The 14741-nt window shown below is 44.8% G+C and overlaps 1 protein-coding gene across 1 annotated transcript; it reads left to right on the top strand.

Annotated features, from left to right (window-relative positions):
* The first annotated feature begins 4352 nt into the window (after positions 1 to 4352).
* beta4GalT7 (beta-1,4-galactosyltransferase 7) lies at positions 4353 to 14626 on the top strand. Its single transcript, XM_077644081.1, has 2 exons — positions 4353 to 4824; positions 6086 to 14626. Exons 1-2 carry the CDS (start codon positions 4564 to 4566, stop codon positions 6680 to 6682), a joined length of 858 nt encoding a protein of 285 aa, XP_077500207.1. The 5' UTR covers positions 4353 to 4563; the 3' UTR covers positions 6683 to 14626.
* The last annotated feature ends 115 nt before the right edge of the window (positions 14627 to 14741 follow it).

Below are 14741 nucleotides of genomic sequence, written 5' to 3'. Positions count from 1 at the left end.
AGCCGCTGCACGCGTCCGATATCCTACGCTCAGTCCTCGCCACACTATCATTCTCAGAGCTCCGAAACCCGCACACTATCTTGCGCGTTCAACCCTCCGCAATGACTTATGGACGCGAGATAGAATCCTGGTCCCGGCGGCCGCATTTCGATAGAGGCGAAATGTAGAAATTCATGCTGCGTGTTGTGCAATGTCAGTGGAAGTTTAAGAACCCCGGGCGGTCGAAATTAATCCCGAGTCCACCACTACGGCGTCTTCCATTTCCTAAGGGTGCCTTAGAGACATTAAATCATGCGTACCACTCCACATCACACACCATACTCTGGACGCTCACGCTAATATGCTTGAAGTCGTTTTACACAGAGATTGCTTTGCGATCGAACTTGGTTGGGGTCCGAACCAAATTTTCGCACCGTTTCAGAAGGCAACAGACCGAGCTGGCATGTCGTAAATATGCGTCATCACAGCTATGGAAATGCGTCAAGGCAGGTCAAGGTGGCTGGGTAGCCTGAATTGTTGCATGCTCGTCTTTGGTCGCCAACCAACAGCACCCACGTAATGGCGAAGCGATATGTGAATGAAATTAACCGAACGAGATCGTACCTGTTCCACGTCAATCCTCTTCGAACACGGCGGATTACAAGCTCCGAAAAGAACTGTCAGTCGGACGCGACCACCAGGTGGCAAATGGCGCTGGCTGTCTTTCCAGTGACTTCAGCTTAAGCTGCCATGAACCACAACACGACCTTCATGCGGCTTATTGTTGTTGTTAGCCTATCAAAAGATGGCACATACCCACACTAGGGGATCGGCCAAGAATCGGGTGGCTGTTCACCTGAACGCAGTTAATAAAAAGGAAAAGCACGTGGGAGCGCAACACCGGTGAATTCTTCCCCATGAACAGAAAAGGGATGAGAGTTTTGATTTCAAAATTATAAGAATAATAATAAAGAGAGGGATTAAATAATAATGATTAAGACAAAATGTTATAATTAATAGAAAAGAAAAATTTTGGACCACTTAGCAAGGCAGTCGGTGAGATTCTATCAGGAAATTTAGAACAGCGGTACAAACAGATCTGTGGATGAACCCAAATGTGGTGGCGCCAAATGATAGCAAGAGCGGGCTGCTCAAACTAAGGCCAAGATGCTGCAAGGGCTCCTCCAGCAACCTTTTTCTCAGAGAGTTGAATAGGCGACAATACAGCCAAAAATGTTCTATAGATTCAGGCTCACGGCAAAATGCACAAAGGGGAGAGAGCGCCAAACCCGACTTGTGTACAACACGACCTACAGCACGACTTGTCTACAACACGACCTTCATGCGGCTTATCATTGAGCAGATCATACAAGATTTAGTCTAGTTTCAGGGAAATATTTAAGCTGAAGGGCGACCGGCCTTTCCAAATAAGAAATTTTCCTTTCTCTTACGGGGAGAAACTTAAAAAATGACATTCTGCCCCTCACATGATTTGCAGCGCGTGACGGTACCACAGTGAAAGCGTGAAAGTCTGTGCGCGCGCCTAATCCGCTTAACGCCACCAGTTCCGAACTGCACTGTGGAGTATACCTGTATATCGCGGGAGTCAGATTTGTTTCTGCGAAAAATAGATAAAATCGGCAGCAATATAAGAGTCGGCCACGTGCCGGCCGATGACGAGGGCAAATGACCTCTCAGCTGTTGGCAGCCTCCATATATATGCTGTCGGTCGTCGGAATATTTGGGGTACGGATTTCGCCATCGTTTTAAAGTGCCATTGGAATCGGCTAACGGTATCTTTTCCTGCTTCCAGTGCTGCAAGCAGCCACGGAGTTCACAAAAATTAGCGACACCCGGCACTTATCCATCCCCGTGCATCAAACGCCGATCGATCTCATGTCATGATTCTGTACTCTGCACCGTGTATAAATATGGCACGTATAGCTGCGGAGCTATCAGTGGAAGGAAGGCGGCTGCAAGGAGGGAGCACGGGCGAAGTTAAAAAAAATTAAAATTGGTTTTGGGGGAAAGGAAACAGCACAGTATCTGCCTGACATCACGGCGGACACCTGAACCGCGCCGTAAGGGAAGGAACAAAGGCGTGAGTGAAAGAAGGAAGGAAGAAAGAGGTGACGTAGTGGAGGGCTCCGGAATAATTTCGACCACCTGGGAATTTTTAACGTGCACTGACATCGCACAGCACACGGGCGCCTTATCGAAACGCAGCCGCCGCGGACGGGTTCGAACCCGGGAACTCCGGATCAGTAGCCGAGCGCCCTAACCACTGAGCCACCACCATATGTGCGGCGAATTTAATAATAATAATAATATTAATTGGTTTTTGTGGAAAGGAAATGGCGAAGTATCTGTCTCATATATCGTTGGACACCTGAACCGCGCCGTAAGGGAAGAGATAAAGGAGGGAGTGAAAGAAGAAAGAGAGAAATAGGTGCCGTAGTGGAGGGCTCCAGAATAATTTCGACCACCTGGGGATCTTTAACGTGCACTGACATCGCACAGCACACGGGCGCCTTAGCGTTTTTCCTCCATAAAAACGCAGCCGCCGCGAATTTGCAGCACGCGTTTTCGCGGCAGCCGCCTTATTTTTGCGCAATGCTCGCCAAACGGAATCTTGAAATTGCGTTTGTTTAAGCTGCAGGGGATGAGAGAAAAGAGGATTATCGAAACAAAAGAATTGCAATCAACACGCGTAACCCCATCTCGAGTAGCGATGCCCGCTCGCGGCATAGTTTCGTTTTTGCGACTAAGGCCGCTCGCGCGCGTCACAGCGACTATGAAACATGGAACTGTACCAATGGCCGCAGCAAAATTCACAGCCACAGTGGGGCCAGTATAAAACAATGTAGTAGTCGGGAAAAGGCAGTACCCCGGAACGCAGCTAATGGAGTTATACGCATTTATTTTTGTTCGTCTTTTTTTCTGAAACGAGAACTTACCTCGCTGTGGATTGATACATATTCTCGTAGGTTTCAGCTGTTACTTCTGTGCTCCGCGCCTTTCCTTTTCTCCTGATCTACCCCTTCGCCGCGGATTTATGAGCGGCTCCTTCCTCCTTCGCACTTTACCGTCTGCAGTGACTCAGTGTGATTGGTGCGTCTATAGCTGCTGAGCACGAGGACACGGGATCAACCTCATCGTTGCCGTAGCGCGTTTCTATGGAGGAGAAAGGCAAAAGATGCCAGCAGCCTTTATACAACTATTTTCGTGAACTTTCTTGATGAAAAAGTGAGAGCAGATGCAGATGCGCTGTTTGCCCTTCAAAATTTCTCGCATGGCTCCGTACGTGCACTCTACCCTCTACCAACACAGGCATTTTTCACCCTGTTGTGGGGTGTATCATCTCTCCGACTTCTCCACATCACCCGTCGTTCTTTTAAAGCTTTCAAAAATTTCTCGCTGCACCTTGTTCCGAGATGCACAGCGAACATGCAATCAGCTTGAGTCTGAAAAATCCACCCCTTCTTCCACGATCATGTCAGATGGGCACTATGCGGATGCTCGAACGCTAGACAAAAATTTTAGCTCGTAGCTAAAATTTTTGTCTCGTGATCGACAACGCCAGTAGGTCGACCTACTGTTGTTTGATTCCGGGAGAAGTATGGCAAACAAAAACGGGATGGATGGATGGATGGATGGATGGATACGGCTGAACCCTTTAAATCGGGCGGTGGCTCAAGCCACCTAGCCATGACTTGTGAAATTTTACTCTTCTCTTGATTTTAGCCACCAATCAGATAACCTTCGCTTGGTTATTTCTACCCGCTTAAAATCTATTTCCCTTCACTGCCCTTAAACCACAATGCCTTGGATAAATCAGCCCCGCTGCTTTCCACTGTAGGGTGAAGCCCTTTACAGAAAAGTATCAAGTGTTCAGCCGTTTCCTCCTCCTCTCCGCACGCAACGCACAACGTGTCTATTTCGTGGTTCCTGACTCTATATGTCTTAGTCCGCAAAACTCCCGTCCTGGCCTCAAACAACAATGAACTTCCCCTACAATTATCATAGATATTTTCTTTGGCAATTTCCTGCTTAAAAATTTTGTACCCAGTGCTGATTTCGTCAGCATCCCTGTTTTCCACAGAGCTCTCTCTGTTTCTTTAACCTTTTTCTTAGCCGATAATTGCTGATTTTCCCCCATACTGCTGTCCAGATATTTGCTTGTCAATTTTCTAGTTCGCTTTCTCCAAATCGTATCAACATTCCTTATTAAGCATCAACATTCCTTATTAAGTATCAACACTCCTTACTAAGCACCAGCGCCGCATATTGTGGCGCTAATGCTTACAGCGCCACAATATTAGCAGCGGCGGTAAGTAAAAAAGCAAACGGATAAACACTGGCGGACAACTTAAGATTTCAAGCTTTGTATGGAGTGGGGACATGTCATTCGAGTGAACAGAAGGCACTCAGAACTCAAACGAGACAAATACCGCAATGTTGCGGCGGTTGCCAGGTGTCGATCGGCACGACGCAAACGTCCTATGCATGCGAGAGACCGCATGACAACGGCGCCGGGACGCAGGCAGTGCGCCGCACCGCAGTGTCGGTCGGCGAGCCTCCACGATGGTACACGGACGGCGCACGCTTCTCGCGCTGCTGTTGTGCGGCTTGCTCTGCACACTCCTCGTGTCGTTCACACTGGTGCTTCGGTCGCCGACGGACTGCAACGCAGACGACGACGACTACGAACTCGGAGAAGGGCACCGGCTAGCAGTGATCATCCCGTTCCGCGATCGCTTCGATGAGCTGCTACGACTGGCGCCGCATCTGCACCGCTTTCTTCGCAGGCAAGCTGTTCGGCACCGACTGGTCGTGGTAAACCAGGTACGCGGCTACGTATCTTGCGACAGCGAATGCTCTCATCCTGCAGCCCGGCATTCATTGCTTCAAAAACGTATGTGGTGATAGATGCTTGCTAATGCAACGCCGGACTTCACGTTACATGTTTCTTTGAAAGCTGAACATTTCGACAGAATTGCCTGTCTGGTTGGGTTTGATGACACACAACCTCTGACATGCTTCAAAGCAATGCTTTTTGTTGTTGTTGTTTCAGAGTTTGTCATGTTTCTTTAGCACATATGTTTCTCGTCGATTGGCTGGTGTCCCGGACGAATTACGTTTCGACAAACCCGGTAATGCGGTTATTGTCTCACGCGCTTTTTACGTTGGCTGTGGCTAGAGTTCCGTCCAGACGGAACTCCGATTTGCGCTAGAGTTCCGTACGTAACTCCAATTTGCCCTAGAGTTCTGTCCAGACGGAACCTAACCCAACCCAACCTAACCCATCCCAAACCAACCTAACCTAACTCAACCTACCTCAACCCAACCTAACCTAATGTAACCCAACCCAAACAAGAACTCCAATTTGCGCTAGAGACGGAACTAAAATTCGCGCTAGAGTTCTGTCCAGACGGAGCCTAACCTAACCCATCCCAACCTAACGTAACCCGGCCAACCCAAACAACCCAACCTAACTCAACCCAACCTAGCCCAACCTAACCTAAGCCAACCTAACCCAACCCAACATAACCACCACCACCACCACCACCACTGGACAGAACTGCAGCAGAAGCAAATGTTCCGTCTGGACGGAACGCTAGACACTGCGTTTTAAGTTTTACATGGGGCAACCTGCTTGCCGAGCGACCACCTGACGATTTAAGCTTGCGTCGACCTTGTGAAAGGCATTTGTTGCCCGAAAACGCGGTAAAGTGGTGAATTGTGACTGCTACAGTGTCATCCGCAGGTTTATAGACTAATCGGTGACACCAGCTTTATCTCGATGTTGTTTAAGATTAACTGTTTGCTGGAGAGGAAGGACATGAATTAAGAGCTCAGTTATTACTGGTGATACGTCAGTGGCCTGTGGTTGTTGTGCAAGGAAATAAAATGTGATGTAAAAGGGTGCATGCGACCGCGCTAAGTGCGCATGTTTGCATTGTGTAATTTGCTGTAAGGAGCTCTAAAAGAAAATGGCTCTCAAATGTGCTTTGGAAACAGTTGTAAAAATACTTTGTCTACATTTTTTTAACTAACTTGGAAGTAATCAGTTACAGTGTACGGGCTTTGTCTTGAAATCTTGCAGATCGACACGCTGCGCTTCAATCGTGGTTCTCTCATCAACGCTGGCTTTCTTGAAAGCGAGGCGGACTGTGACTACATTGCCATGCACGATGTCGACCTGCTACCACTGAACCCTCAGCTCAGCTACGCATTTCCACCTGGTGGTGGCCCGCACCACCTTGCTGCACCGGGCCTGCATCCACGGTACCACTATCCGACTTTTGTTGGCGGCATTCTTCTGCTCAGCACAGCCCGCTTCCGCCAGTTGAACGGCATCTCGAACCGCTACTGGGGCTGGGGCCTCGAAGACGACGAGTTTTATGCACGCATCCGCGAGGCTGGGCTCAACGTGACGCGGCCCGTTGGTATTACGACGGGCACGAAGGACACATTCAGACACCTGCACGATCGCCGACGGCGACCAAGGGACACAGCACGAACAGCACAGCAGAGGCGGGAAAACCGGCGCAGGGATCGTCGGACTGGCCTCGGTAGCATAAAGTATCGGGTTGAGGCAAGGCACACGCTAAGAGTTGATGGGGCACCCGTGGACGTACTTGATGTTCGACTGTTCTGCAATCACACCGACACGCCTTGGTGTGAATTGCCTGTGACTTGACGGAAGTGCTACGTTTGGCATTTGCGACAAATCTCTCTGTACCGTAGTCACCAAGTGAAGCAGTGCTTGTACGTGCTCTTGGCAGGTGTGTGTGGCAGGTTCACAACAGGTGCATGCTGTGCTGATATTTCCTGGTGGCACACCACATTTGGGCTTAGCCAAGAAGAAAAGGCAGGTGTGTGAAAAGCAGAAAGCAAAGCAGAGAGACCTGATAGCTGAAGATAACTTTTTTATGGTCGGGCAGTTAATAGCAGAAGGAAAAAAAAAGAAGAAAAGCAAAGTGCAAAAGGAGGTAGTCCTAAACTATGCTGTCTCGCTTTCTGTGTGTGCTTTCTTCACTGCTTTCATCCTGTGTGTGAGCAATGTCTTCTCTTCCTGACTGTGCTCCAGTTTGCCCAGCAGTGCAGTCTTCTGTGCTTAGTGCTTGCCGTTTAGCGATGGAAGTTCCACTGAGTGTGTCAGTTCTTCCTGGTTCTGTATATAGGAAGGTTGCAATTTGCTTCGTTGCATGAAGTGGTTTCACAGTTCACTAAGGTGCCATGTCTTTTAATGTTTTGTTTATGTGTTTAGTCTTGATAAGAAATGTCCTGCTTCATTGTAATTACAAATCTTACAAATAGGGTTTGAGATGCATTGCTTGAACTGGATGGAACTTTGTCCAGTTCTTGCCTGTGCCTGCCCCCGTCAGTAAAATCTCTAGAGGGTATCGCATTTTCTCAGTAAGGCAAACTGTCAACTAGCCCGTTTCACAGTTGTGTTAGCTCATGAAATGTTGTGACTGCCTTTTGTGGAATTTATTTTTAATAATACCAGTGAAATACTGGAAAGCTGAATGTGACGTAAGGACACTGGCTGCATTTGGCAATTCCTCCTCTGTTTGTTAGCCTGCTGGGAATAGGGTACATTGTAGCATCAGAACTATGGTGCATGCTGCCCGGTGGTGCTGACGCCATCTCCGCAAAACAGATTATCTGAGCTTTACTGCTTCATTACGGGATCTCAGTAATAGCACTTCAGTTGTTGCACGCAAGGTTGTAACTTTCACTGCAACCGCTAATCCTTAGTTCACAGTTTAGGTGCAGTCGAATAAAAGCGTTCATTATCTCGTGTAAAGCATGCATGATAGGTGATGCTCTCAGCTGTTAATTCAGTAGCTGGAGTGCATGTTTAGTATATGAAAGATAAGTAACACGCATTTGCTTCATTTTGTGTTATTTGTATCATTTTTAGTTGATCATAACTGATTAATTATTTAATGCTCTGGATTCAGGCCTGGAATAGCCTGACGTTCAGGCCTGGAACATAATGACATTCAGGCCTGGAACGGCATTCCTGTTCGTAGTTTGGAAAGTTTGCTGATTATGTGCAGTCTGTTAACTTGTCACATGAGGATGCGGGGTCCCTGATGTTAATTCATCTACTTCTGATCATATTAGCAGGTTGCTTTAATGCTTGTTAACTCACGCAGAGATGTGCTTTCTGCGTGGTAAGGCCATAATTTTTTGCCTTATTTAGTAGCTTTTCTTGTAGCTTGAAGGAAGCATAGTTTAATAGTGTTAGGACCTCATAGATAGGGGGGGGGGGGTGCAGTCACAAGTGAAGGAGACCTGAGAGGCCGACATACCTGACACAGTGCTTTATTGAGCCTCATGTAGAATCCTATTATCAAATTAAATTTAGCACCACCTTTTCATACAGGTGCAAAAATGCAATGCAGTATTGTGTCCTGTGACTTGAATTTTAAGTGTTTTGTCAGCAAGCCTGCAGCTCCTCAAAATTGTTACTCGGGGGTCATTAAGGACGAAATTTCCGAGCAAAGCTGCAAAGTGATATCAGAATTTGCAGGATTGATCGCATGGAATATCATTGGTTGATGTGTGCTTCAACATTTATCTATGCTTCAAGACGTTGGCAAGAGGCGAGTTGTGTGTCAGTTTTAAAGCTTGTGAAAGGACTGTAGAAAAAGCTGAAAACATAGATTTTTATGCTGTTGCTGTATTATCATTTCCCTCGTTTTAAAGTCGTGAAACATGTTAACGTGATGTAAGCCGGCCTGGACATCTGCTTGGTTAAGCCTCTGTCCGAACCTCAACACTTTTGGCTAATATTGAGAAAGTATGATGAATTGATGGCTTCTCCTATGAATGACCTATGAAAGATGACGAAAGGATAGATAGACACTTGCATTGACTATGAATTCTATTTTTTTTTAAATGTGAGAGCATATGCATTAAATACAGAACCAAAACGTACAATTTTTTGTGCATTTGGTGTCAACAGCAAAGAAAATAACGCTAGTAAAATTCTGAGGACACTTAAGTCTGCTTGCATGGAAGAATGCGAAAGCACGGAGCTTTCTAGGACGCGGGTTTTTTCCACGACGCCAGTGCACGCTGTATATTTTCCAGTTTTTATTTTTTTCCTGTTTTTTTTTTATTTTCAATTTGTTTTTAATTTTTGTTTTTATTTTTTCATCTTTTTAATTTATTTATTTTAGTTTTGATTACGTCATTTGATTGACAGGTTAGGAAGACACTTTTTGCGAACGGACACTTCGTGCAGACACTGATGAGGCAAGTACGGCTTTCGGCTTAATAGGATTAGTCTTAACTGGTACTTGATGAAAATCAGGATAAGGCGCAGTAACTGCTTCTTGCACTGAGGGCATCTCAACGATGTCGTTGAGGGGAGAGGGAACATTGGTTGTAAAAGAGGGAGGAACAGAAATGAAGGTTGAGAGCCTTCCCCACCCTTTTACCCCCTCAAGCACAGATGTAGCGATATTTTCCCCACCGCCCTCTCTGTGGGAGTACTTAATTTCAGGAGCTCTCCACTACGGGGTCCCTCATAGCCTGAGTTGCTTTGTGACGTTAAACCCCATAAAACTGTAAAACTTTCTTGACACCTCTTACTGCACCTTTGACACCTCTTACGTTGACACCTCTTACTGCAGAGGAAAAACCTCACATACTGCTATTGCTGGAAACAAAAAAAAAAGCACCTTGCAGGATAAGGGATCAGTTGGTAATCAGTGCTTGTATTCGTTGAGCTTTCCTTCGTGTTTCATTGGTCATTGCACTGTAGGAACTAATCACATATTGCCACCAAGCACACACTTATGCACTGTATAGTCGAGTTTTGAGACTAAAGCATTGAGCTGATCTTATTTTAAAGGGTCTTATTTTGAAGTGGGTTTGTTGTTTTTGTGTGCTGGCCATGTTTGGAGGTTCCCAGGCAACGCAGCATTGTGAGGCATTGTAAGGAGCGTCAGAGTTGCCAAAAGAGATGCAGGGTAGGTGGTCTTGATTGCATTTTAAGGTAGCAAATAGTTGGAGCTCTATGTTGAATGAGTTGGTGCAATTATCACAGATGACTGCTTGAGTCTTGTGAATATATTATTTCATGTAATTATCGGAAAAGATACTTTTAACTACAAAAACAGTAGGATAAGAATTTTTTGTAGACCGAATGTCTGACTCTTAGTAAAAAACACTGCAGATATTGCTCTCGAAAGACGCATGTTCGATCCTTGCTGCTGTGGTCGAATTTCGATAGAGGCGAAATTCTAGAGGCCCCTGTACTGTGCGATGTCAGTGCACGTTAAAGAACCCCAGGTGGTTGAAATTTCCGGAGTCCTTCACTTCGTTGTCCCTTATAGCCTGAATCGCTTTGGGAAGGGTAAAAAAAGCACGAGGTTCTGATGGGAAATGATTGTGTGAGCACATGTGTTGGAAAAAAAAATATCTGTGCACGTGCATGAAAAGTGTTTTGTTTGATTCAAGCCTAAGTTTTAAAAAAGAAACAAATTGCTGATCCCAGCCTATGTAACCCTTATGAAAATAAGACTACCTGTTTGACAAAGCAGGCAATTTGCAAGATTTACTGATTGCTGTGTTTGAAAGAATGGGGCTACATCTGAAAAGTGGTTTAGTATGGAGTTTTGTTTACAAACAGGGTTCGTAGTGGTCGTTATGTCTGAGTGATCAAGCTTACATTTCCGCAGCACTGGTATCATGGATATGGCACAGCGATCCACAGAATTGCTTTTGCAAAGTCAACATTACGATCTTTGTGTTCAGCGCCACTAGAATGAAATCTTTTTTAATGAGCACTGCAGTGTGGCAGACTTTTTTTGCATTTGTTAGTTTTAGTTACTGGCTTAGCCAAGCATGTTTTTTTTCTTTTGTTGAATAGGGAAGGGCCTGTTAGACATTTGCCCTCGTCCATTTTTGTTGAAACAAGTGCCATCTGGGCTCGTGCCATTTACCGTGCTACAGGTGATAGGTGTGGAAAAAAGTGGTCATGCAGCCCTTCTTTAGTGGACAGGGCTTCTACCGTTTCTAAGGGTCGTGCCAGAAATCTGTTTTTTGAGAAGTGTTCCAACTTGGGAAAGTGTTTTGTGATGCTGTAAAGTAGGAAACTGCATGTGCCAGTGCTATACATATGCATATGTGTGTATGTGTGTCTAAAGTTCTTTTCCACTTTTCGTGCTGTTCTTGCCTGCTGACTGACTGTACTGAGAACATGAGCGAATGTGTGTGTGTGCAATATCCAAGGGATCTATAGTGAGACAGGTGTGTTTTCTTTTTGTGTGGCCGTTCAAGAGGACTGATTGACATTTCAAATTCTCAGTGCAATATTCCTTGGTGCATATGCGATTTACAGTTGGCTTGCATTAATTTGGACTCTTACGGTTTGCATTTTCACCTAACCTTAGCAGATTCAAAACTTTGGTTAACTTGTTTTCTCTTTTGAATTTCATAGCCAGCTAATGTTTGTGCTATTTATCACATTTAACATCCACAGTACAACTTGGATAATGATTGTGAGTACGGCAACATCAACAAAAAAACTGTGAGACTTTACACTGTGTCGTAAAGTGTATCATCTGTAAAGTGACATCTGTAGCCGCACTGTGCAGTTGCTGCAGAAATGATTGTCATATTTGCTACAAGAGAGAATGCTACACACCCTTCCTCCTTTTCTTGTGGGCTAATGTTCACGTCAGATTTAGGGCACATTTGTGGGCAACCGGGAACAATTATGTAATAATCATATTTAGTTCATATGTGCTTTTCATTCCTTCCTTCAACATTCTGGCAAAAAGCAAATAACTTGTGGGAACACTTCTGGGAGAGGCCGTTTATTAGATGACGAATGTATCGAATACAGCATGGATCCAATGTCAGAGCACCAGAATAATGCCTTAATTGCAGAGCAAGCCTACACACTAAACGGAAAGGAGGGAAAGAGAGTAAGCTGGCCCCTAGTGCACTCTCTTTTATAAAAGAGTGTGCTGAAGGACAGTTTACTCACTTTTTACACCCATATAGGCATATTTGTGTTGAGTGTACAGTGGTGCTTTAATAGTCTAAATAAGGCTGTTCTGAATGCTGGCACATTGCAGCTACTGCCCTGTACAATCAAATCCAGTCTGTTTACTTTCCATGGCCTTCTTCTCATACTTTTCTTTGTAGGGCAGTGTGAAACACGACCCTTGTTCAAAATTCGCATGCTTTCTTCAAGCGCTCAGCAGTAGGTACATTTTTCGCTGAGCCCCATACTGGGTGCATAACCGAGTAGGCTACCTAAAACTGCTCATTTAGAAATTCGTTGGAAAGTTTGTTACTGCTATTACTACTGCTCTTACCACTTTATTACCACCATGTGGAAGCATATGTAGGTCATGAATCTAACTGCATTTTTCAGGCTTTCAACATACCAATTTCAATTAGTCTTGCATACGCAGACACCCGAAAACTGGTTTTCTCATGTGTCGTCGTTTGTGTCCGAACGTGTAAGTCTTGCTGTAAAATGCAGATATGTATGTAAGGTTCAGATTTTTCTAACTTGTTAAGACTATTAACACGAATCACTTGTGCCTCTGTCTTTGCACCTTTTGTGTTGGAAATGCAGCAGTCATGACCAAACACAGTGGTGTAGTTGCTGGTTGAAATTTTTGTGCAAGCCTTTTCTTTTTTTCGTCTTGTGACAAGCATATGCACTGCACTGGTCCAGGAGGCCATAAACTTCCTGAATAGTTTCTGTAATATACCCCCTTCCCCCCCCAACCCCTTCCAAAAATTGGAAGTGCCTGAATGACACAGGTACTCGGTATTAGCACCTGTTTTATAACACACTTCATTTGTCTACTTGTACTCTCCATGCGTTTTGCTTGCACAAGCACTTTTTGCCAATGCTGCAAGGGCAGCAACTCAATAAGTGCTGGCTTATTTTGACACTATAAGCAGTGTGTAGACATGGGCATTCACTCACCTTTTATGAGCTTGCTAATGGCAGGCATATGAATTGCTGCTCTGTCAAAGTTAGGTTTAGTTTTTATTTCTGTCAGTCAAGAAGGAACAGAAGTACTCCATATTTTGCTGGCTGCTTGGTGCGTTAAGCAGGTGCTGTGTATATATCTCCCATGCTTGATATCTTTTAATCAACTGCACGAAAAAGAACATTCGGTAATGGCTGGCCACTTTGGCTCCTGTTTGTCTGATTCCTTTTGCATACAGTTCCCAATAGAGCTCTTTGATTATAGCAGTTGAGAAGTTACCTGTAGACTCCATGCATCAGGATCTAGCACTCCTGTTGGCCCAAAATTAAAAGGTTAGCAGACTGTCACACCAACTGTGGTGTTTGGATGAACTGCCGAGTGCTGCTTGTAACACTAATGGAGTGAAGAAACCAAAAGTTGCAGCAGGGAATAGCCTGATTTCATAGCAGAGTTTCATAACTGGCATTATCAAGGCTTCGTTTTCAGAGACATGTCATTAGTCACACCTCTTCAATAAGTAAAACATTCTACAGTGGTATAAGGCATTTTTTTTTTTTTGTCAAAAGCTTCTTATAGTTTGTGGCCATGTTGCTTTATTCTTGCGGGGCAGTGTATGCTCAAGAGAACATTTCGCGAGCACGGCTGAGTAACACATGCACGCCGACAGGTGTATGAAACACACTTGTGCAACATTATCAGTGCCTTTTTGTGATGCAACCTCTCAACTGAGCTGCTCAGTTTATACGTTGCTCGTGTGTGTGTGCATGTTGCAGAGACTGCCATATCTTCAGGTTTACAAGTTGCAGTCTTTGCCCCAAGCTTTTATTGGTGTGGCTTCTACAATATTCTGATATAAATGTAGATCCTTTCTTTTGCAAGTGACAGAATTTTTCATTATAAAGTAGGGGGCATTATCTAGCTTTTTTTCTTTCTAATTTTTGACAAAGATTAGTTGCAGAGCACAAAGAGGAAGATGCACACTTAAGATATCACAAAGATAAATGCATAAGGTAACGCAGACAAGAGATATTCTTAAGCAAGCATGGTTTTTGTAGCGACCACCTGCACCTCATACAAAATATGAAATGGTTGTGCACGCAGTGTTCACTTACAGGGGCACAATTTGTACAAAAAAGTGACTTGTATGCCTGAAAATACGGCACACTCGGTACCCCTAGTTGTGCGTGGTATTATGGGATTCCTCGTGGCAACCTTGCCTGTCACAATGGACACAAATTTGATTGCTTTGCAGCTCGTCCTCTACTCACTTGTCCATGTTATCCTTTTCACAAAAAGTATAGGAATCTATATTTGTGACTGAGGTTGTTTCTTGTACAGGGTGGTTTGCTATTCAAAGCAAGCAGTGTTCTCCTATGCAGTGTCATCTTCTTCAGCATCACACAGACTTGGGCAGACTTATGCTTGTCATGGCAAAGTCAAGTTTCTTAGCTGCGCAGAAACCACATAATACAAACTGTATTGGTTTTGTACGCAACTCTCTTGCCTTTTGTGCACACGTTTGTAAAAAGCTGGTTCTGTTTACATTCGTATATTCCCTGGTCTGGATATATTGATGCCGTGCCATGCTGTTGTTTGCCTGTGTGCATTTTTGAACTGCTTTTGTGAGGCCAGAAACGTGCCATAAAGATGTATCAACTGTCTCTTGAGAGATTGTTTATTATGCCAACATGCATGTTGCGGCTGCTGAATGTGGCACTTTCACTGCAGGTATGACGGAATGCCGGTGCATTTTTAAAATGGTTCATTCGCGTCAAA

This window comes from Amblyomma americanum, chromosome 11 (genome assembly GCF_052857255.1).
Source record: "Amblyomma americanum isolate KBUSLIRL-KWMA chromosome 11, ASM5285725v1, whole genome shotgun sequence".
NCBI lineage: Eukaryota > Metazoa > Arthropoda > Arachnida > Ixodida > Ixodidae > Amblyomma > Amblyomma americanum.
Note: the sequence above shows the minus strand (reverse complement) of the source record. Positions and strands in the feature narration are given on the sequence as shown.